Below are 25,467 nucleotides of genomic sequence, written 5' to 3'. Positions count from 1 at the left end.
ACAATAGGATAAACATCAGAAGAGTTAAACAAAATAAATACCAGATGAGTATCATGAAAGCGTGCTTGCTAAAGGCCTTCTATGAAACAAATACTATGCATATTTTATAGTGTCCATTTGTATCTAGCCACTACTTAACATAAATGTTATATATATAGTATGTATATGATATACCCCCCTTTATCTATTCCTGCCTAACCACATTCACAATTATCAATTTCCCCCCACGCATCGTATGCATAAATGGTACACCACGGTTTGCTCATTGTGTTCAGTTTTCTCATTCATTCATCAGTTACAGTAAGAGCCAACAAGGTGGCCAGCTCCGTGCTAGACCTGTTTTCTGCCATGAGAGATCACAGGTGTATCCAGCCCCATCCTCTAGCATTGGGCACTAAGCCTATGGCCTTGTGCATGGTAGGCAAGCCCTGCCCCCCCAGACCAAGAGCACAGTCCACTTGCTCTTCACACTCCAGCTTGCTCTCTTGCTCCTCTAGGAAGAGAGGGTGAGGCAGGAAGAGATCAGGAAAATGAGGCATGGAAGACAGCTGCCAGGAATTCAGGGACAGACACTGTATTAATGAATAGCTTGTTCTAAAGCACAGAAGCACTATTTTTGCTGTCTTACTTTCTTTACTATGCTGCAATTTTTAGTGAAAAGAAAAGAAAAAACAAAGCAAAAGAACAGCTCTCTTCCAACTGACCTTGCTCACATGTCTAGCTGATGAGCATGCTTGAAGTTGAGCAAAAAGAGACATGTATCCTATGAAAATGATTCCTTATTTCTCACAAATGTGAGAAATGAGTTTATCTCAGGGATGAGCACCTGTCTTGAAAGTTTGTGTGACAGATCCATCCTTAGTCTGGAGAGAAGTCTACACATCAGTGACTCAAGACTGGAGCAAAATCAGGGGCCCAAGTTCAGCAGTCCAGTCTTGAGGTCTCTGGTTCCAGTTGATGAAACAATGTTACAGCAAGAATGACAAAACATGTCATGTATTTGAACAAAGGAAAGCACTTACCCTAAGGTGAGTTTAAGCCAAACCCCAATCCACTTTTCCATCATAAGTACCTGAGAAATTAAAGCGCTCATTGCACCTGCTCTCAGAGGGGTGGGACCCATGTCTGGGTTGGGGCCTATAGCTTTCCTTTGCTTTGTAAGGGATGCTTTCGGTCTCTACCTTGATGCATTCTTACATTCTTTTCTGTAACCACATCAAGAACTTATATCCCAGGGCCAGGCTCTTCCTGTCTTTGGAGATGTCCTCCCCAAAGCATCCTCCATCCCATCCTGCCCCCCAGTAATAGGCTGTTACCCATCTCCCCCAATATGCTGTGTCTCATCAATGGAGCCTCCAGAGAAGAACAGAGGTTTGTTTGTATTCTCTAACAGGCCTAACTAGGTTTTGTGGAGTTTTTTGGGGGGTGGATTAGGAGAGGGTCCCTACCAGCCCCTGAAACAAACTGAACTAAATTAGAACAGAAACTTCATAAAACTGATTTCCATTCATTAAATTACTACTTGTCTACACTTGAGCTGCTGTTTCTATCTTGGGACAAGGAGGACAAGCAAGAGGAGAGACGTGTTCAGCCTGGAAGTGGCAGTACAAACCAACTGCCGGACTGCTAATGCAGTGCACTGCAAAACTCACAGGTGCATTTCCCTTTAAGCATTGAGGGGTGTGACTAATTAGGGAAAAGACTTCTAGCCCTAGTCTTCCTTTTAGGAAACTTCTGTAGCTAAAGCATGCCATGTGACATGGTGACATCATCACAGGGCACACTCCTTTTCTGCACAGTGAAGTGCTTGAAGAAAGGTGAGATGTTTCTAACCTTTCCTCAGATCTCTAACACTAAACACACAGCAGTGGCTCAGGTCCTCATGGAAAAATGTGGATGATAAACTGGTTTCAGCAGAGGGCATTGTGAGATTGTGGATTTGATCATTTCTGCGAAAGATTTCTGCTGAGAATCATGTGGGAGAAAATTGAGTTGCAGTGTTTCCCCGCACCCTTCCTCCTTCCCCGATGTTATATCATTTTGGATCATTTGAATTGTATGTGGATTTCTATTTAAGTCAGTCATTTGCTGGCAGCAAAACTAGAACATTTCCTGTTTTTCCTCTCACTGTAATCAGGATTTGGCTGTCCAAATTAGGACTGCCCTAATTACTCCTCAGCAGGTGCCAATCTGGGGGAGGGCAATAAACGGAAGAGAGGAAGTGAGGACAGTTTGCATCTTCAGACTCACAACAAAAACACTTTTCCCCTTGAACCTGAAAAATCTGATTACACAACAGGCAAGATGCCCCAAGAGGCTATACACTCTGTGTGTGTGTGTGTGTGTGTGTGTGTGTGTGTGTGTGTGTGTGTGTGTGTGTGTGTGTGTGTGTGTGTGTGTGTGTGTGTGTGTGTGTGTGTGTGTATGCATTGCTATATAATAAGCACAAAGATGGTTTTTTACAGCCGGGAGCCTGTGGCTCACACCTGTAATCCTAGCTACTCAGGAGGCTGAGACTAAGAATAGTGGTTCAAAGCAGCCTGGGTAGGAAAGTCCTTGAGACTCATATCTCCAATAAACCAGAAAAATAGAAGTGGTACTGTGGCTCAAGTGGTAAAGTGCTAGCCTTGAGCTGATAGAGCTGAGGAACAGCGCCTAGGCCCAGAGTTCAAGTCCCAGGACCAACCAAAACAAATTACTTATTACCCTTTAAAGCAACAGAGAATTGATTTCTCAACCTAGAGATTAGTTCGGGCTAGACCTGTAATTCAGCAACCATGGTAATGGTAAATCCCTTCCAGACAGTTCCCAGTAAGAGGAATAGAGATGGGTACTAAGAAGTGGTCACTACTCCTGAGACTTTGGCCAGGGGACATATCAAAGTGGTCTAGTCTCTTGAGGGTATAGAATCCAGATAGTTCTGATGACTACAATGTGCCAAGAACCAAAAATAGTTGGCTGTGTTCCAGAAGAAGTTTAACAAGGTAGACACAGGTTTCCCATGAAACACAAATGCACCAAAATATCTAGGTAGGACGGAACACAATAAACAAACTAATCTTGTTTCTGCCTAAACTCCAGTTATGCATAGATCTCACCCCTTTGACAACAAGAACCCAAAAAACATCTTCAGCCAAAACACAGCTTCTGCCATGCCCTCTGTCTGTTTCCTATATGAGCAGATTTTTCTCTCTCCTAAATTGTTTTCTTCAAACACAGGTATGCACTTATTTCTCCTTTTTAAAAAATGACACATCAACTAACAGGAAAGCCACTATGTGACCTCACTTTTCCAGCTACTACTCCATTTTTTCACTCCTTTGCAGCAAAACACACTGCAGAAGTTCCTTGACTTCCATTTTCTCTTTTCAGTCCACACCAGTCTAGTTTTCAGTCCCCTACAGAATCAGCTCTTGTGACAGTCACCAAACACTGCCATACCGGAAGTTTAACACCCCTTGATTAGTTCTAGAGATGACCTACTAGCCGCGCTTTACCCAGCTGACCACCTGCCCTTTCCTTTACTACAGTTCCAACAACATCACATTCTCCTGATTTTCCTCCTACTTCACTGCTTGCTGGTTTCATCTGGTAAACTTCTGAAAGTCTATGGTTCTCTTTTGCCTCAATGTACATTCATCCCATGGATATTCCATCAACTATCATTCATAGGTTGATGGCTGAGCCTTTTTCTCCTGATGCATGCATCCAACTCTTTACTCTCAGTCTCCATGTGGACGTTTAATAGATACTCCAAATTTAATTCCTGTTCTGCCTGCCTTAGGCCTACAACTTTATCTTTTCTCTTTAAATAAAAAAAAAAATAGAGCTGGGGGCTGGTGACTCATGCCTGTAATCCCAGCTACTCAGGAGGCTGAGATCTGAGGATGGTGGTTTGAAGGCAGCTAGGGTAGGAAAGTCAGTTGAGACTCTCATCTTGAATAAACTACTCAGAAAAAGCTAGAAGTGGCACTGTGGCTCAAGTGGTAGAGTCTAGCCTTGAGAGAAAGAATCTCAGGGACAGCACCCAGGCCTTGAATTCAAGCCTCAGGACTGGTACCAAAAAAAGAAAAATAAGTAAATAAATAAATAAATAAATGAAGAAAGAAAGAATACTACTTCTTCTTCTTCTTCTTTTTTTTTTTTTGTGGGTCATCGGGCTTGAACTATAGCCCTGGGCGCTGTCCCTCAGCTCTCCAGCTCAAGGCTAGTACTCTACCACGTGAGCCATAGCGCCACTTCTGGCTTTTTCCTGCTTATGTGGTTCTGAGGAATCAAACCCAGGGCCTCATGCATGCAAGGCAAGCACTCTACCTCTGAGCCACCTTCCCAGCCCCAGAAAGAATAAGTCACTTTTCTTTGACACCTCAAACCTCTGGAGGTTTGAACTGAGACCCTTTCAGCTGCTATGCTAGTACCCTATCACTTGAATCATGCCTCCAGTCTTCCTTTTTGCTGGCTATTTTAGAGATGCAGTCTAGTGAACATTTCTTTCTGGGCTGCCTTTGAGGTGCTTCAACCTCCTGAGTAGCTAGGATTACAGGTTTGAGCCATGGGTACCCTGCTTGATACCTTTCTCTCATATAGCATATTCAATTTGGTAGGGAATTCTATTGTCTATCACTTCAAACCATGGTTGATAATCAGTCAGTGGTCTCCATCTCTGCTGCTACCCACAGTGTGAGCTGTCTTCACGTCTCATCTAATTACTGTGGCAACTCTTAACTGGGACTCGTTTCCAATGCTTATATTTTAAGGTTCTTTTGGGAGGTTTTGTGCTTTTCTTAGCACCATCCCTGCAGTTGCCCATTTGACTCAGAGCAGACCTTAGCACCCTTGTTTCTTCTTGACCATTCTCTAGTCCCAGACATGTCCTGGCCACATGAGTGAACCATGATGGCCGTCCTGTGTTCTTTAAGGGTGGCATGCAGAGTCTCGCCTTAGGCTTTGGCTCTCTGCCAGGCCATTCTGTACCCACATATCTTCCCTAACTCTCTCAATATGTTTTACCTCAGAGCTCAACTCTACAGGGCCTTCTTGAGACACACTCTGTATTTAATACATTACAGTCTCCTTGTCTCACACCCCTGAGTTACCTACTCTACTCTATAGATCTTTTACCCACAGTACTTACCTTCTAAAATCCATTATCTATTAACTAATGCATAAAGATGAGTATGTATATTCCATGAAGACAGATATTTACTTTATTCAGTTGGTTGCTCAATCTATGAACTTTTATATAAGTACTCCATCAACATTTTTGAATAGCGGGGCACAGGTGGCTCACGCCTATAATCCTAGCTACTCAGGAGGCTGAGATCTGAGGATCGCAGTTCAAAGCCAGCTTAGGCAGGAAAGTCCATGAAACTCTTATCTCCAATAAACCACCAGAAAACCAGAAGTGGCGCTATAGCTCAAGTGGTAGAGCACTAGCCTTGAGCTGAAGGACAGTATTCAGGCCCACAGTTCAAGCCCCACGACCGACAAAAAACAAAACAAAACAACAACAACAAACCATTTGTTGAATAAATGAAATCCTAGAACTCAAGTAAATGAATGCTTTCAAGGACATGATGAACAAGTATGTAAGCCCTAAGATCAAGAATGTTTTGACAGATTTAATAAATGCAGGAAATTTTTCTGAGATACTGAAATAATGGGAGGCACTGAGCAATGTTCTTGGGAGGGGCTAGGGTTTGGTCTCAAGGTCTTGCTCTGCCAAAGCTGGCCTCTCTTCTCACTCCAGCCATTGCCTCTAGCCCTGCTCCTGGATGGTTTACTGGGCTGTCCTTGAGCTTCAATACTCCAAATCACAGAAGTTGAGTAGCTAGGATTAACAGTTATGAGGCCTGGGCACCTGTGTTCCTTCTCACATTTATTTATTTAACCAGTCATGGGGCTTGAACTCAGAATCTGGGTGCTGTCTCTGAGCTCTTTTGCTCAAGCCTAGCACTCTCACTTTGAGCCATAGCACCACTTCTGGTTTTCTGGTGGTTAATTGGAAATAAGAGTCTCACAGACTTTCCAGCCCAGGGTGGCTTTGAACTGTGATCCTCAGATCACAGCCTTCTGAGATCTCAGCCTCCTGAGTAGCTAGGATTACAGGTGTGAGCCACTGGCGTCTGGCTTCCTTCTCACAGTTTATATGTGATGCTTAATTGTTTTTAATAGGAATTTAAATTGCAAAAGACATGTCATAATTTTTGGTATCTTGTAAGTATTGAAGCTATAAAATGTTAAAAATATACCCAGTCATCTGGCAGAAATATTACAGGGTCTCACTTATTTACAAAAATCTAAAACAGTCAAATCCATACAAGTGGGGAAGGAAGACAGCAGAAGCTGGGGGTAGGCTGAGACAGAAGATGATAGGCCAAAGGTAGGTACAGAGTTTCAGTTAAAAGAAATATGTTTGGGTAGTTATTACACAGCATGGTGCCTCTAATTAACAGTAATATAATACGTATTTTTAAATCACTAAGGCTAAGAGTAGATGTTAAATGTTCACATCACACAAGAAAAGCTATGTGAGGTACTGTCAATTAGCTTGATTTAATCATTTCATGATAAATGATTATAACATACACACATACACGCATGAAAAAGCTCATCTGTAACGTGGATATTTTCCCTTTTTCTCATTGAATTGCTATTTGCATTTTACATCCTTACTGAATTGTATTCTAATGGAATAAATTTTTATTCTTGACAGTCTTTTATTGATTATTGTATGTACTTTTTATATAAAACCCATTTATATAAATTCAAATCTAAAAACATATGGCTAAGCTGCAGAAGTGAATTTTAACTTTTTAAAATTACTATTAAAATTATTTAACATATAGTTGATTGTAACACTTACATGCGTGCTTTTTAACGTAATATAATTTTTTGGTGAATAATCATGGAACACAAGAGCGAACTGTTATTAGGAATGCATCTCAATGGGATGGTTGGGTTTCTCTTCTTTAATTGCCCCTTGTGACTATATATAAACATTCCTTGTTGGAGGAGGGCAAACATTAATCTACATTGTATCACTCTACTGGATTAATCTTCCATAAATACTGCTTCCTGTCTCATTTGGCATGACTCATTATCTACACTGAAATTTCCAAGTCTTGTTTTTTAAGATCCTTTATTGATTGGTATTGTTCTTCCCAGACAACATCCTCCCCTATGACCGTCTACCAGGTTTGTATTCCAGTCAAACTTTCCCCTCACTACTCTCTCTCTCCACACACTGGGCCACGGAGGCGGTGCCTCCCCCTCCATGGAGCAGTGCCTGGGTTTATTCTCTCCACTTCTGTGTCTCCTGTCCAGCACGCAGCTCATCTTCCGCAAAGCATTTCTGAATGCTACCACTCTGTCTCTGACTTCTTCCTGTTTTCTTTTCTTTGTTCTGACGTTTATTGTATGTATGAGTTATGTACTAAACCTTACTCCTCTATCCTTAATTGTATATCACATATAATCTTACTGTACATGCTTTTCTCCTGTAATAGCTTCATGTCTTCTCAGCTGTAATTTGTTTCTATTATCTGCTTTGCTATGAGAAGTAGTATGATCTTTCCCATAAGCCTAGAGATTTTTCGCACTGACAGGAATCAGAAGGCTACAGTTTTCAAGCTCATAACATTGATTTTTTTTTCATTTCTACTGATGCTGAAAAGAGGTAGACGGACCTTTTTTGCGACAATAAGGAGGCTATAGATCAAATACCTGGAAGACTATATTTGTAAGAATGGGATACAAGCACTTTATAGATTAAGATTTTCAAATGGCTTTCACCCACCAGCTGAGCTAATCAAGATCTGGACTTTCCTGGAGGAAGACAATTCTTCCACTTCTTGGTTTCCAGAAAATCAACAGCCACCAAATGGCAGTCTCAAGTATCTGTCCTTTCAGTCTCAATTTCTGTGATGCCTGTTCTTGCCAGGCCCCCTGACAAATCTAGGAACACTCTTTTTCTATAATGGGGAAAGTCAGTCACCTATCAGAACCACCACCATGTTCCACAGAGACTGCTTAATCCCCCAAGGAGCTCTACCTGTAGGCCGCAGAGCAGGTGTCCTTGTACTCCTGGAGCTTCACACACACCATGTTAAGGAACTGGTCCGAATATGCACTCAAGTCATGCATCAGGTTCATGAGGTCTTGCACTGTCTTCTCCACAATGATTGTGCTCTGGAAATGAACAATAGCAAACAAGGGGACAGAGAAACTCATGAGAACATTGTACCCAGGAAGTGTGTAGAACAAGAAGGACAGAGAAAGATGTAACAATTGCAGACACTGAAGCTTTCCTAAAGGATATGACATCTAAAGATGTGTACTATATTCAACCATCAAATAAATATCTTACATGCTGCTCCTTCCCAAGATGTGAGAATGACCTAGGATAAACACTTTTCAAACTGAGGTCACACAGAATCCTTGAGATTTACAAGGTATTTCTGTAGCTTCTTTTCTCCTCCTCTTCTCTTCCCTTCCCTCCCCTCCTTTCTTCCTTTTCTCTTCCTCTCTTATGATGCTAGGATCAACCCAGGGATCAGCATATGCTACACACGCGAGGCAAGCATTCTATCACGGAACTATTCATTCTATTAGTGCTCTTGTTCATTTATAGTTTTGATACAGGGTCTCAAGACCAGCTCAAGCTGGTCTTAAACTCATGGTCTCCATGGCTGAGCCTCTCAAGTGCTAGGAGTAACCACATGAATGACTATGCTGATGCTTCTCAATGGCTCTTAAGAAAAAAATAAAAACAACAACATTAGAAGCCTTTATATAGGGCTGTACTTTGCAGATAGGAACAACCCATGGCAAGCATCATACAAAGAAAAATTCTCTCATGATAGTTTTATTCCAAAACTAGTAGGAACACATCTAGAATGTGTATTGTAGCTTTGCACATACACAACATATTATCTCACTTGAAATTCACATACTCGCACAATTATCATGAATGTTTTAGGGCTCTTAGGCATGTGAGGGTACATGCTTTAACCCGGACTTCTAAAAACTCTTACCTACCAGGTAGATCTCATAATCATTCTCCATTAAGATGGTAAGTAGGCTTAGAACACAAAACACAAAGCAAGAGCCTCAGGCTTTGCTCTTTTCACCACTGTTCTGTCTTAGAATGAGGCCTGAGTTCCCCAGCCCACAGTTCCATCATTTTCTTAGGCGACCGGTCATAATATTTTGCATTTTTGTTAGTCGACTGTCTATGATTGTAAAAAAAAAAATAAAAGTAACTGAGATAATCAACTCATGAAGAGAAAAGTTTTATTTTGGCTTACCAGTCCTGTTGTTTTGGGCCATGGCAAGACAGAAATGTTGGGCCTAACCAAATTGCTCACCTCATGGCCCTGGAGGGAAAGAAGATGTCCCCAAGGGCTTAAAGACTTCCCACTAGGCCCCACTTCTTCCACCATCCATAGCTCCCAATAGCATCTCTTTGGGGAGCAGCCTTAAACACACAGACATGGGGTGAGAGTGGTGGGGGAGAGGGGCTACAATAGCAGTAGCCAGCAGAGTGCAGTCTCAGACTTATTTTAAAACTGAATTAAAATACTATCCAGAGGGAAAAATAATAAGCCTATGTTAAAGCTAGATACAGAAAGCATAAGGCAACAAATCAGTTTTGTATCTGAAAAGAGGCATATTCAATAAACTCTAAAGCTTTGATTAAGAAAAGACTGAGTTGTTTAAACCATTAGTTCATCCCTATTTCAAAAGGAGAAGCATTACACTGGAGTAAATATTAATCACATGCTTAGCAGTTTGGAGTCCTTCGATCAGCATCTAGTGTGTTGCATATTTATCTGTATAAAATTACACAGACTATAGCAGATCTAGCAATAAAAGCAAACATTAAGCATACTTTTCAGGCTGACAGTGACCTATGAAAGAATCAAAGACATTTTATTTTGCTTCAATACAGGCTATGGATGGGCCACAGAATTTAGGCGATTTTTTTTTTCCTGAAAAATAAAATGGACAAAAGCTTTTTTTAAAAAAAATAACACCACAAAGGATTAGCTTGGATTATGAGTGACATTTGCATTTTTATTCAAGTTTGTTAGGTTGTAGAGGTTTCTGTCTTCTTTTCCTTCCTTCTCTTCTAGCTCCAGTAAAATAATTAGAAGAAGGGAAGGAGGTAGCATTATATTCTGTAAGGCAAACCTCACAGGAAACCAAATTACAGTCTCTATAGAACCCCACAAGTTCAACTTCCTTTTCTGTATTGATTTTAAGATTAAAGCACTGCAGCTTCACCCTGATCTATAATCCTATTCCTCTGTATTTGTGTGTGAGTGACAGGAATTGATTCTGCCCAGCTATATGTCCCCACGTTACGAAGAATCTAAAATCCTCATCCTGATTCAGAACGCAGTCTATCCTACAACATGTGGACAGTAATTAAAGAAGGAGAGGAGAGTTCAGACATCCTAACAAAGCCTGCCTCAAATCTAAAGCACTGGGAGGAGATGAGCAGGGAGAATGTATGGAGGATGAGGAGAAAGGGTCTGGTTCTACTTCCAATGACACTACTGATAATCATCTCTGAGGCTATTTCGGTAGCCTCTTCCTTTCTAATGACTGCAATAAGGCCACTAATAGCAGAGGATAATTGGCTCACACCCCTTTTTTAGCCCTCATGACTCTGTGTTCAGTTTGTGTGTTGCTTCTGTAGAACTGCTCTCCCGCCATGGCAGCGTCTAGCCTTCTGCATGAGATGTCTACTTCTCAAGAGGGCCAGGAAATTTCATTTTCTTTTTGGCCATCTCCTATCCTCCCCTTTCTCTGTTTGTTTATACTTTCTCAGGATCTTTAGGATAACCTCCATCATTGAGGAATGTTAATATACAAAAATAAACCTCTCTCTCAGTGTCACTTATTTGACAGATGTCTTTGCATTTTGAAATCTCCCTGGGTGAAGGAGATTTGCTCCATTTACTGCAGCACTTTGGGGGAACAAGCATGGGGCTGAAGGCGTATGGAGGGGAAGGGATGACTGCAAACACCCCACTCTATCCCCTGGAGGTTAAGGTTTGGGAATGAACAGGAAGTATCAGCAGGAAATGATTAGAACGGCACAGTTTAATTCTAACAGTTGTGCTCAACACAGCGCCCATGCGATGCTGTATGATTACATACAATTTTCCAGCTATTTGGTTGGTTTACCTTGTCATGGTTGTACTTTGGGTAATCAATCACTACATTCTCTTCAAGGAAAATGACACTGCAGTTTGCAAAATGATGAGAATTTTTTTTTTACAAGAAAGAAAAAAAAAAACCCACCCTTATTTTTCAAGGATTTATTATAGTTTCCAAATCAGTGATTCTGACAGATAAATGCTGAAAACATGAAATTTGTAACAAGGTCTTATCTGTTTTTTTAAAAAATTTATTTGGTCCCTTCAGCATTACAAATGATTTACTGACTCATTACTAATTTTGAAGTTTGCCAATGCTGAAAATAAGGACTCCATAATATGCAAAACTTTGATTTCATGCATTATATTTTCTAGTAAGCACATTAAAATGACTGATATTTGTTTAGATGTAACTCAATTTGTATTTCTTGCAAACTATTAGCAGGTAATAAAGTCTGAGCATGACATAAAAAGTGAGGGGGAGTTAAATCTCAGGATAGCCGATGCCATATAAAAATTACTATAAATACATAAATGAGTAGATTTTTATTTCAGGGATATAATAGCAACAAGAAAAGCATCTTTTTGGTTCTGTACTTTAAAAAAATTAGTGAAGGGCTAATGGTATAACCTGAGTGCTTGCCTAGAATGCACCAGGCCTTGGGTTTGGTCCCCAGTAGCACAAAAACAAATGAAGATGATTTGATCTTTTGAGATCGAGTCCAAGGTTTGCCAAAATGATACTAATATAAAGATGGTTCTAAATTAAAATAATTTAGAAAAATGGTAAGTTAAAGAAAACAGAAATGGTTTCTGTCCTAGAAGACTGCAAATCTTTAATATGCTAAGGACACTGTGAATCTGAAAGAGGTAGATATAATATTCACTGTTCCCATTAACTACTGAAATGAAACAAAATGCAGCGCTTTTTTTGTTGTTGTTGTTTGGTACTGGTAACTTGTTTTGAACTCTGAGACAAATGTTCTTTCTGGGCTTTCTTACTTGGTTGGTGCTCTACCACTTGAGCCTCATCTCTAGTCTGGTATTTTGCTAGTTAATTGGAAATGGAGTCTCACAGACTTTCCTGTCCAGAATGGCACTGACCCATGATCCTGCAAGTCTTGGCCTCCTGAGCCACTCAAGCATGAACCTTGGGTGTCTGGTCATAGATCATCTTTTTTATATCAACTGAAATAGTGTTTCCAAAACATGGTTTGGGAAAGTTCCTTGTACCTCTGGTAACAGTATTACTAATACTGAAGATCAGTGATACCCTTGGGAAACATAAACAGTACTGGCAGAAATGAGGAGAGCTCGGGGTTATCCCATCTCTCCATACTCTTCCCTGAATAGCAATCCTGGTAAGCTGTGGGCCTGGCTGCCTTCCTGTCTTTCTCTGTAGCTCCAAAGAGCACGCTCGACCTTGCTCCTACCAAATTATGTGACTTGACATTCCTTGCAAGTACCAGGCCAATCCCTGCTTCTGTGCCTTGGTGCCTCCTCATCACCTTGCCTGGAATGTTCTTCCTACCTCACACTACTCATTTTTGCAGCAACACAAAGGTTAGCCTTATCAATGCAAATGTCTTTCTGTGCTCCAAACTCCCTTGCTAAAGGATTTTTAGCCTCGGCCCTAGACAGGGTGTGGTAATCACTGGTTTATTTGGCTTTCTCTTCCACAAGACTACATTCCTTTGATCAGTGACCATATCTCAAATCCTCAATACCTAGCCAGGAGTCAGACACATTACAGATTCTCTATAAATGCTTATCAACTGAGTTAATGTATAGCACATTGAGACAGAGTAAAAAGTCAAATATACAGTTTTAATGTTTAGCAGGGGTCACAAAACTGATTTGACAACGTGGAGTCAGACCACAGCCCTCTTGTTAGTACAATTACTGTATCTTAGTTCTCAAGATTCTAAGGACTGAACATTTATTGTGGCATAATATCTCACATATGTCCATAAAAAATGCTCCTGATCGTATTGTTTTCTACAGTTTGTTTACCTATAACTATATTGCTAATTTAAAGTTTTAAGACATAAATTTGTGATATAAAAACAACTTTTGTATGGAGAATAAGGTCTAAATGAACAATGAACATATAGCAGTATTGTTGACTACCAACAGATTAGAACTGTTTTAGAGAGGATGAAAGGGGAATTTAACTAATTAATTAAAAAATATATATTAAGTAAATAGCTTCTCTGTGTTAAATATTATGTGATCTATAGGAAGTACAAAGCCTAATAAGAGTCTTACTCTCCAACAACCTTAGATGACTAGACAAGTTCATAGATCAGTGCTACATTAACATCAGTGCTACATTAACAGCATACAGTAGAGGCACAGGAAATGAAAGAGTGAATGGGACTGGGGTCAGTAACTGGAGAGAGTGGTGAGAAACGGAAATCTACAACTGACCTGAGTCCTAAAAGGCAAATAGTGATTTACAGGCTGAACAAGGTTGAAAGAGAAATACGTCAGGTCAATGGAGCAAACGAACATGAAACTGTATGGAATCCAAGGGAATTTCAAGTAGTTGTTTGAATCTGGGGTGAAGGGTATGTGTGAGAGACAGTGAGCTGAGAAAGGCATCATACATTAATCTTGTCAGAACATAATACATATATACAGGCCTGAACACTTTTAATTCCTTCTTTTTCAGAAAGAAATTATAATTAATCCAATTTGATGTCACTAATCACTAGATGACCCATTTCAAGTACAGGAAGATAATTTTAGAAAGGTGTACTGTTCAGAAGAGATGAATATAATTATATATTAGAGAAGGAAAACCATTCTGAGGCTCTTCATCAGGCTAAAAAAAGGGCGAGGTAGGCTATGTAAAACAGGTTGAGAAGAAAAGACAGTATAAGAGATTATAACATTTGTTTGCCCACTGAAAACTTAGAAACACATGGCAAATAAATTATCAATTATATATTTTAACCATTTTGGGGAGAAATCATTAATGGTTGAGTAAAAGCTACGTCTAGCATTTCTTACTAGTAGAATTAACTTTCTCACTCTGTCTCTTTGTCTGTCTGTCTGTCTGTCTGTCTGTCTGTCTGTCTCTTTCTCTCTCTCTGTTGGTACTGGGGTTTTCACTTAGGGAATTGGTCTTGATAGGCCAGTGAGCCACGCTCCAACCACATTTAGAATATGGGTAATTTTCAGATAGAGTTTCATGATTCTTGCTTCGAGCTAGCTTCAGACATTCCCTTCACATAGCTACAATGGTAGATACATAACCCCATACCTGGCTTGTTTGATGAGATGGGGTCTCAACTAACTGTTTTTCCCAGGCTGGCCTTGAACAGTAAAATCAGAAGATCTTCCTAAGTAGCTGGGCTTATAGGTATGAGCTGCTGAACCCTGACAACATTGGGCTTTTTATGAGATTTGAAGCTTTGAGATTTTATATTCCAAACAAAACAACAGAAAGCCAGTCTACAATACTTGTATGTAATTAGACTCTGAGATCCCAGGGGGTTCTTTCTTTCTCTAGCTGATATTAGGTACTAACAAAAAAAATCTACAGGCATTTATATTTCAAATCAATGGAACTCTGTATCCTAGACCAAAGGATACCCTGGACAAATCTGACCAAGTCTAGAAACAAAGTGAGACATATGCCTTAAAACAATATTCGACAATATTCAAAGGATGGTAGCAAAATTCAGCACTTGGCAATGTAACAATAAAACCATATGTTCTGCCTCCAAAATACATAACAAGGAGAAAAATCAGTTAAAAGAAATAGACAAAGAAATGACATGGATAACAGAACCAGCCAACATGATTCTCTGTAAAAACAACAACAACAAAAAACATAAAAAGAAAGCCAGTGCTCATGGATCATACCTGCAATCCCACTGCTTAAGAGGCTGAGATCTGAGGATCACAGTTCAGAAACAGCCCAGGCAGGAAAGTCCATGAGACTTTTATCTCCATTTATCACCAAAATGTTGGAAGTGCAGCTGTGGTTCAAGTGGTGAACACTAACTATGAGTAATAAAAAAGCTCAGGGGCAAGAGACAGGCCCTGAGGTTAAGTCCAGAACTAGCACATACACGTGCACACACACATGCATGTGCTTGCACACATACACACTCTTAATGAGAAAAAAACCCCACTGAATATAAGAAGAATTGAAATGGAAAACAGCAATAGAAATCACTCAAGATAACATACAAATGGGAATAAAAAGAGATGGAAAACCAAAAGTGTCAATGAATTGTAAGATAATATCAAGCCACTAATATGTAACTGGAGTTCTGAAGAAACAAAGAAAATATAAGGAGATGCAGTGGCTGCAGACTTTTCAAATTTGATGAAAAGTACAAGGCCACAGCTCCAAACAGGTAGCCAACATAACACAAGAGAAGTTGCTGAAAACCAGTGGTAAACAGATTAAAAACGTTAAGAAGGAGGAGGAGGATGAGGAGGAGGAGGAGGAGGAGGAGGAGGAGGAGGAAGAGGAGGAGGAGGAGGAGGAGGAGGAGGAGGAGGAGGAGGAGGAGGAGGAGGAAGAGATGGAAATGGAATGAAATTTGAAAGGAAAAAAAACCAAATTCAGGCCTTTTGATTCTCAGGTTGATGTTCTCTTTACTAGCCTATTTTGTTCCTCATCTGAGGAAAATGGACTGGCATAAACATTGGGGTGGCCTAGAGAAGGGAGAATTTAGAGCCAGGGGGTGACTATAGCCATAGCAGAAGAATGAATGGCTTGCGCAGTGATGGCAAGAGGCAAAGGATCTAACAGAGAAAAAAGGGAATGGACACAAATAAAAAGGAGAAGGAAGGGGCCAGACAAAGGGACCAATGAAGAGAAAGGTGGCTCAGGGATCCTTCTCACTCTGAGACTTCTCGCTCACGCTCACCACGATGGCATCTACCGGTGCCAGAGCCGAAGGGGTCTTCGTCACAGTGGAGCTGATGCCAGCTCCATGATGAGAACTAGTATGGATCCTTGAAACGTGGCCTTGCTACAGATGGTGAGAACAAAGCTTTTTCTTTGCAAGATAGAAAATACTGTGAAAAGATGGCTAAATTAGCTTCAGAACAACAGAAGAAAAAGTGTTCAATTCAGTTTAAAGAATGATCCAGAAATTATGCTAATCATCCCACAAAGTAGCAAGGGACATTTTTCTTCAAAGTTCTTCTGGAGAATAAAGACAAAAGTGAGCTTCTGTTAACACCCCCTTGGAGTCTAAGAAAAGAATGAATAATCCAAGGTCTCATTCTGACAGTGAAGGTGAATATTGCTTCCAACTGAATGGGAGGTGATGGGACTGTATGGGATTACAAAGAGAAGTAATGCAATCATGTGCAGCAAAATGGTTTGAACTCAGAACACAGTAATTTCAGCTCTTGCTTACAACGAAACACTTCCACAGGAAACAAAGAAAAAATAAGTGACTTAATAGAGGAATACTAGAAGCTTACAGCAGTTCAAAAATGTTAACCTCTCACAGATCACGGTAGAAGCTAAAGAGAACAAAACCAGATCAACCGACTTTGCAGAAATTATTTAGAAAGCTTTCCCTTTTTCCAAACTTAAACAACTTAATCAACCATATAAAAATGTGTTTCATAAATGGATGCCACATTTACAACACAGATTCCACACAGTGTGCTTTGTGGTTTAGGTTCTATGAAAGATTTCCTGGAGGGTTTTGAACCATCAGCCCAAAGATCACATTCATAAGGCTCCCTTCCTGGAACTAGGGTGAAATCTAGCTTCAATTACATTAACAAGAAATGCGTCATCATAGTGGTACTCTCTGATATGTGGAGAACCAGCTAGATGAGATAATAACCAGATCAAAAGAGATCCCTTCCTTCGTGCTCAGTTTGAATAGCCAGACAAAGAGAGCTATTAAATGGCTGGACAGCTGTCATCTTTGGGTAACATGCCTTACGGCATCTATTGATTGCCTCTATGGTCCCTGAGTAGGCTAAAGCAGAGCCTTTTTTTTTTAATTGAAAAGGTGATGAGCTGGGGGTTACAGTTATAGAGGTAAGGCAGTAATTACATTTGTTACCCATCCCTCTTTATCTCCCACTTACCCCTCCGCTTCCCCACCCCAGTTGTAGAGTTCATATCCAACATAGTGTCAAGTGAGTATCAATGTTGCTGTGGTTCATCTGTTGTTCTGCTGTTTGTGATTCCCTTTCACATATTGCATTGTCTATTATGCAAAAACCAAGGTACAAAAAACTAAGAGAAATGAAGAAAGAAAAACACAACAACAGAGGGAAAAAAATGAACTTTATACAGGGTCTAATGAGAACCTTATTTCCATAAGTTGTAGTTCATGTTAATATGCTTCATTATATGTGGACTTTTGCACTAGACACTTGGGTTGTTGAAATTCCCTGTTAAGGATATCGTATTCATATTCTAGTTCTTAAAAATGAGGGAAATCATATGACCTATTTTTCTTTGGATCAGGCTTACTTCGCTTAATATAACTTTTTCCAAGTCTTTCCATTTCCTTATGAATGCAACAATGTTCTTCTTTCTGATGGAAGCATAGAATTCCATTGTGTATATGTACCACATTTTCTTGGTCCATTCATTTACTGAGGGGCATTTGGGTTGGTTCCATACCTTGGCCATAGTAAATAATGCTGCAATGAACATCATTGTACTAGTGGCTTTAGTGTGGCCTTGTTTGTGGTCATTTGGATAAATTACCAGAAGTGGGATTGCTGGCTCTATGTGTAGTCTTTTGAGGAATCTCCATACTGCTTTCCAGAGCAGTTGAACAAGTTTGCAATCCCACCAACAGTATAGTAGTGTTCCCCTTTGGTTACATTCCCACCAGTATCAGTTGTTAGATTTCTTGATAATGGCCATTCTAACTGGTATAAGGTGGCATCTCAATGTTGTTTTGATTTGAGTTTCTTTTATACCCAGAGATGTTGATCAATTCTCCATCTGTCTCTTGGCCATTTGTATTTCCTCTTCAGAGATGTTTCTCTTAATTTCTTTAGCTGGTTGTTTCTTTGGGAGTTTGTTTTTGGGGAATTTAATTTCTTGAGCTGTTGGTATATTTTAGATATTAGACCCTTGTCTGTTGAATGGGTAGTGAAGATCTTCATCCAGTTTGTGGGATTTTGATATATTTTGCTAGCTATGTCTTTTGCTGTGCAGAAGCTCTGTAGTTTAATGCAGTCTCATTTATCCAGACTTTTTTTGATTTGTTGTGTCTCTGGGTCTTTATTAAGAAAGTTTCAACCTGTGCTAAGGAGATCTAGTGTTTGTCCAATTTTTTCTTGTAATATTTTCAAGGTGCTTTTACCTCGAGGTCTTTGATCCATTTGGAGCTGATTCTGGTGCAGGGTGATATATAAGGATCTAACTTTAGTTTTCTATATGTGTATAGCCAATTCTCCCAGCACCATTTGTTGAAGAGGCTGTCTTTCTTCCATCCTATTTTTTTTTTACTCCTTTATCAAAGATTAGATGGCTGTAAGTCTGTGGGTTCATTTCCAGGTCTTCAAATCTATTCCATTGGTCCTTGGGCCTGTTCTTGTGACAGTACCATGCTATTTTGCGTACTATGGCTTTGTAATAGAGGTTGAGGTTCAGTATTGAAATTCCTCCAGCATTGTTCTTCCAAGCAGAGCTTTTAGAACTAGCTTTAGTGTATGAAGATATTATGTACAGGTTTTTTTGTTTTTTTTTTTTGGTCGGTCATGGGGCTTGAACTCTGGGCGTGAGCGCTATCCCTCAGCTCTTCAGCTCAAGGCTAGCACTCTACCACTTGGGCTACAGCACCACTTCCAGTTTTCTGATGGTTTATTGGAGATAAGAGTTTCACGGACTTTCCTGCATGGCCTGGCTTTGAACCACTATCCTCAGATCTCAGCCTCCTGAGCTAGGATTACAGGCGTGAGCCACCAGCGTCTAGCTATGTACAGGTTTCATACAGAAGAAGCCTATAACAATTTTCTCTGGTTAAATAATGCAGATGTCTACCACAAGTTCCCTGACAAGTCTTATTAAACCTTATTCCTAAAGTAAGGGGTATTTTCAGGCTACTAATAAACTTCCAGCTACATATCAAATAATCTTCCCTGTACTGTCTTTTAAATATTTTTACCAGCAGTGTTGGGAGGGATTCCATGCTAATAGTGAGATGAAACCTGGGTCCAGTTAAGTGAATTTAAGGATTATTCATTTGGAATACCATATTTATTGATTCTTGTTGATAATTCTTGGAAAAGGAAGAACAAGAGGCTTGGAGGTATCCTTACACCTTCCATGGAAGGGCTGCTCACCAGCTGCCTTTCCTCTAGTGGAATGTTTTGTATTTATATTCAACATTATTTCTCTAGCAGATAGATAATACCAGAAGGGAGTATCATCAATTAGAGCTTTCAATTAGCCTGGGTAGCTTATCATCTCTAGTACTGTGCAGTGCTCAGTCAATATTTGGCAATATGTATTTTAAAAGTTCTCTTATAGTAGATGTTAAGTATTCTTATTTTTTGAGGGCTTGTTAGTACTTTTCTTTCTTTTTTTTTTAAATTGTGAAAATACAGTACAGAGGGGTTACAATTACATGGGCAAGGTGATGAGTACATTTCTTATCAAGCGTTGTTGCCTCCTCCTTTGTTTCCCCTTCCCATCCCGTTTTCGACATAATGACTTGTACACCTCATTGTTGCAATGGATCCACCTGTATCCCTATTTAAATAATTTGTTTTTTTCCCTTCCCCTCCACAAATTATACCAACATCAAATGCAGTGAAAACAGGGGTTATACCGTGGGGGAGGGACATACAAAGCAAAAACAAAAAAAAAATCATGTTATAAATATGTTAGAAACAATTGCAAGAAAAAAAAAACCATTTGAACCCTTGTCTTGGGGTTCATTTCACGTAACATCAACTTATCTGACCTTTTCTGCTTGTCTCAGACATATACTAGTTATTGCAAATAAGGGAAACCATGGGACCTATGTTTCTTTGGGCCTGGCTTATTTCACTTAATATAATTTTTTCCAAGTCTTTCCATTTCCTAACAAATGGGGCAATGTCATTCTTTCTGATGGAGGCATAGAATTCCATTGTGTATATATACCATATTTTCTTGATCCATTCATCTACAGAGGGGCATCTGGGTTGGTTCCATATCTTAGCTATGGTGAATATGCTGCAATAAACATAGTTGTGTTGGTAGCTTTAGTATGGTCTTGTTTGTGATCATTTGGGTAAATGCCCAAAAGTGGGATTACTGGGTCATAGGGGAGCTCTATGTGGAGTCTTTTGAGGAACCTCCATACTACTTTCCAAAGTGACTGAACAAGTTTATACTCCCACCAAGAATACAGTAAATTTCCTTCTGTCCACATCCCCTCCAGCATCTGTTGTTATTAGAGTTCTTGATTATAGCCATTCTAATTGGGGTGAGGTGGTATCTCAATGTTGTTTTGATTTGCATTTCTTTTATGGCTAGAGACATTGAGCATTTCTTCGTGTGTCTATTGGCCATCCTTCTTTCCTCTTCAGAGCAGTTTCTCTTTAAGTCTTTAGCCTACTTATTTATTGGGCAGTTATTTCTTTGAGGATTTGTTGTTGGAGAATTTCTGTTAGTACATTGCATTTTGAAAATGTAATTTTATCTGTTGTCTGGTGTGTGGGACCCATTGAGCATGAGGATAAAAAAGTAGACAAGCTGGGTGCCTAGGATTACACCTGTAATCCTAGCTACTGAAGAGGCTGAGATCTGAGGATTACAGTTCAAAGCCAGCCCAGGCAGGAAAGTCTGTGAGGCTTTTATCTCCAATAAACCACCAGAGAACTGAAAGTCGCACTGTAGCTGAAGGGTAGAGTGCTAGCCTTGAGCTAAAGAACACACAGACAGCCCCCAGACTCAGAGTTCAAGCCCCAAGACTGACAGAAATAAAAAGGTAGGAAATCTCTTGCTGTTTCTGAGACAACAAAAGATGGAGAAGTAGCTTTCTCCTTTTGGGTTCAGGATATATAACAGTAAGTGGAGAAATCACACTGGTCAGTTGGAATAGCAGGGCAAGCATAACTATATATAGGATAGAGGCCTAAACATGAACCAATAGAACATGATATTTGGAACCATTGGTATCTACCATGTCACTGACCTTCATTATACTAATAAAAAGCCAGACAAGAGAAATAAAGTCCTGAATTGTATTTTGGAAATTGTTTTCGATATAGAAAATAAAATATTATTCTTATATATTGCCTTACTTTTCTTCTGTTGAATAATATGTAGGTTGAGTAGTGCATTAGTATCTGGCTGTGAATCCACCTTGATTTCTTAGTCAAGTAGATCTAAAATGCACTGTAGAATATTTCAATTTCTTTCCTTAAGGGGACAATTTGAAGCCTCCTAAATGTTTACATGAACTATTTGTCTTAAAGGATCAGAGGAAGTTAACTTTGGCCCTTGTTAAAGTATACAGTTGAAGCTTAGAGTCTTCACAAACTCCCTGAAATATTTCATGCCTAGAAGTGAAATTCTTCATTCAAATTTAACTATAATAAAATATGTACTTCATGGTTTTTTTTTTTCACTGAAAGAAGATAAAAAGGTAAATAATAAGAGGTTTGACAAAAACTAAGAGTTTCATGTAATGGCATTTAACCTTCAAACGACAAATGTATCTCAGCTATTTGAGAGACTCAGCTCTGAGAGCTGAGGTTCGAAGCTAGCCCAGGGAGACAATTCCTAGATACTTTTGTCTCTACTTATTTCTGAAACCTAGGTCTCTTAATTCATTCAGAACTGATGCCTAAGATGGATGGATAGACCAGAAGGGCCACTGAACTATTCACAAACAGGTTCAGGGCTAATATTCCAGCCTGTCTTGGAATTTATTTCTGAAATTGTGCTTTAGTATCATTTTTCCATGTCAGGCTAACACCACCACTGTTGTAGCGTTTTCTAATACTCTTCTTCCTGTTTTTAAGAACTGAGACTACTTTGCAAATAGTCAATATCCCAACAGATTGTGAGAAAACGGAGCAGTCATTATCTTCCCTCTTTCACAGCAAGTCTAACACTTAACAGCATTTCCCGGAAGGAGGATAACACTTAGGCAGAGGATTTGAAAGAACACCAGAACATCAAGCTGCCACTAACGATGGTCGGGAATGATTTTTTTTTTTTTTGACATTTCTGATTTTTTTTAATGCCACCCTGACTAGTTTATGTGATGTCAGAAAACATCTGTATTCACAGAAGGTCCTTTCTTTCAAGGTTATTCAAGAATTTTATCTGATTATTTTGGCCTTTTAAAGATTACAATGTCCTCTGCAACTTCCTTTAGGGCAATGCCCCAACCTCCACATTCACATAGCAGAACCTTTACTAATACTTTTTTGGTAGCCAAGGCTACTCACACTGGGGCAGGATTCAGTAGGGAAGAGCTACAAATATATAAATCAACATGTCAGAGGAGGAAGTCCAGCTGGACCCAGTGGGAGCTGCATTCTACACACGCATTTGTTCCACTCTGTGGAGGCTCACCTGTCTTTGGTGGCTCACACCATATAATAATCAATTATGCTGACAAGTTTCTCTACAAATTGTTTCAGCCTCAGTTCCCTGTATGCTCAGAGGTGAGAAACGGGGCCCTCAAAGGAGGAGAATGAGCAGGAGCTAGGATTCCAGTAAAATAGAACATATGGAACTGTTTGAGGGAGAGAGCACGCAAGGAAGCATGCAAGCAAGCATAAACACGCACAAGGGAAAATTGGTTCAAGGGTAGGGATACAGTTCAGATATGCTGCATACTGGGAGTGACAATAACGTTTGAGAACTAATGACTTTTAAGTAGTTAGCTGTAAACCCAGAATTCTAGTTCACTCCAATAATACAATGAAGAGCTCTGTAGGATCTTGCTATGTTGAGCCAAATAGAATGCACTGCAGGCACAAAATCACCTAAGTAGCTAACAGGAGCATGGCTCTCCAAAAATGGCTTAAACACTAACTGATGTAGGGCTGCTGAACACATCATTCTCCATTTCTTCATTTGCAAGGGGCAGGATTTTCTTCATGAACCATCTCCAGTCCCCACTCTAAAATAAACTTAGGTTTTAAGCCAGTTTTCTAAGTTTAGGATATGAGTTAGTCACACTTCGCTTTCCTAGGTTTCAGTTAAGGAAGCCCATTGGTCATAAGAAAAGGGCTGATATGAGTTTGGATATCCCCATAATATATTGTGATAGAACTAAACCCCACAGCATCCCACCAGGCTGGTGTGAGAGGGACAGTAATAGAAACATCCACAAAGGCCCAGGAAGGCAGTGGTGAAAATCAGAGTCATTGAAGCTTTGGTACATTTCCTTCCAAGACAGTCTCTTCACACAAGAAACATCTCCATCTCTGGAAAGGATACAGCCAATACTTAGAAAGTGCAATTATTTCCAGATTTTTGTTTTACCAACAAGGGAAAAGGCTAGACTAACACACATCCAACCTTTTATTTTACCAAGAAAAGATGCCTGAGACAAAATAAAATGTAAAACAGATAATTAGCATTACTGTACTCCCAAAGGTATGAATGTCTTAACTCCAAAAAATAGAAAAAAAATATAGGAAAAACCCAGTTTTGCCCAAGAAAGCTTTGTAATCACACACAGACACACATACAGCCTTTTACTGTGGATAGCTTAAGAGACATTCTACTTCATGGTCCCTACTTTATTAACTCTTTGTGGATCACAAGTTAGCCTGTTTGGCCTCTCAGTTGGCTGGCCTGCCTTGGGGATCATGGCTTTAAAAAGGAGGTGTTAGTAACAGAGTCCAAGTTTTGAAGATTACTGTGACTGATGACACATATGCCTAAAGAGAAAATTGTTTGAGACTGGGTGGTATACAAGAACTCTTGCTTTTCAGTTGTCATTACACTAAACCTGGCTTCCTATTTTCTAGTTTCCCGTGAGAGACTGTGGAAGCAAAATAGGCTCATGTGATTTGAAAAGTAGGAGAAATAAAGTGCACAAAGACTCAGCTGTCATAATTTTATCTTGGAGTTGTTAAGTATAAATTTTCTAAAATACAAATTAGCAGAAAATCCTGAAGTATTAAATAAAAAAATTGTTCAACAACTTTTTACTGTGGATAACTTAGGAGGAACTTTAAAAAACATGCAGATATAATTTGAAAAGTAAACTCTAATGATTCATAAAATTACCACAGTTTCCATGTAACTGGAAACAATAGAGCCCACTGCAAAATACAGAGAGAGTGTTCAAATCACTTTAATGGTTTTTTTTTCAATTTTTTTCTTTTAAACTCTTGGCTTCTTTTATCATGATGATTCTTTCTTCTTTTTTTTTTTTTTAATAAATGAAAAGTAGAATGTCCCGGCTGCCCATTTTCTTCTTTTATTGTTTCCCTTTTGTTCTAAAAATGAGGGCAAAATTAAGTCCCTAGATCACTAGAGATTTCCAGATGGTCAGACAAATGAGTACGTTGGCTCCTCGGCTTGTGTTTTTCATAGATGTGGACACTCATCTCTCACGCTGTCTCCATGGCTCTTGCTCAATACACATTTGATTTAGCCTAAGTACCTTAAATATGTGACAGATTTCTTCTTTGAATGAAGACCAAGATGGATTTAGTTGCTAAAATCAAAGTATAAATTCCCTAGGCAATTAGAGAAATATTCCTTTGGGGGTAAATATTCCTTTTAGTACAGTGCTTGTCTCGCATAGGTGGGGATCTGGGTTCAACCTCCAGTGTTAAATAAAAAGGGAAAATGGCCCTTTATTTCTTTCTACATCTATTTGAAGGAAAACATTAAAAGTTCATGTCATACATGTTTTAATTTTTTTGCAGAGTCTGAAATATACCTGTTTTTTCCCCTTATTTCTTCCTCCCTCCCCATAAGCATCTTCTCCTGTTTTATTTCATCTACTCTTTTCCTAGATCCCTGACACTACTGTTTTCATTGGCCATTTTCTTCTTCATTTATTTCACGTGTTCCTTTATTGCTGTCCTTTTCATCCTAAACACTAGCATGTACTAAGCTCATGGGGAGGATAACAACTGCTTACTTTATTAAATATATGTGTACCAATTGCTTGCCATTATCTCTACATCATAGGTAAACTGACACAAAAACTGCTGAGTAAGATGCCCAAGATGACGTGACTAGAGGGGTGCAGCAGGGCTGAAAGCCGTGCAGGTCTCCGAAGGAACTGCTCTTAACTACTAAGAGGAAGAATGCTGAGGAACGAGGAGAAGCAATGGAGGAGGTACAGAAAAGTGAATGGCAGAGTCACAG

The 25,467-nt window shown here is 39.6% G+C and overlaps 1 protein-coding gene across 1 annotated transcript in view; it reads right to left on the bottom strand.

Annotated features, from left to right (window-relative positions):
* The window catches only part of Exoc4 (exocyst complex component 4), a 691,851-nt gene that overhangs the window by 139,515 nt on the left and 526,869 nt on the right, over nt 1–25,467 (bottom strand). Inside the window, exon 12 of the mRNA XM_042695949.1 lies at nt 8,054–8,190. Within this exon, the coding sequence (XP_042551883.1) occupies nt 8,054–8,190 (137 nt within the window). The remainder of the gene's footprint in view (nt 1–8,053; nt 8,191–25,467) is intronic.

Source organism: Dipodomys spectabilis, unplaced genomic scaffold (assembly GCF_019054845.1).
Source record: "Dipodomys spectabilis isolate Male_0828 unplaced genomic scaffold, ASM1905484v1 ptg000197l, whole genome shotgun sequence".
NCBI classification, from domain to species: Eukaryota; Metazoa; Chordata; class Mammalia; order Rodentia; family Heteromyidae; genus Dipodomys; species Dipodomys spectabilis.
This window is presented reverse-complemented; position numbering and strand designations above follow the sequence as displayed.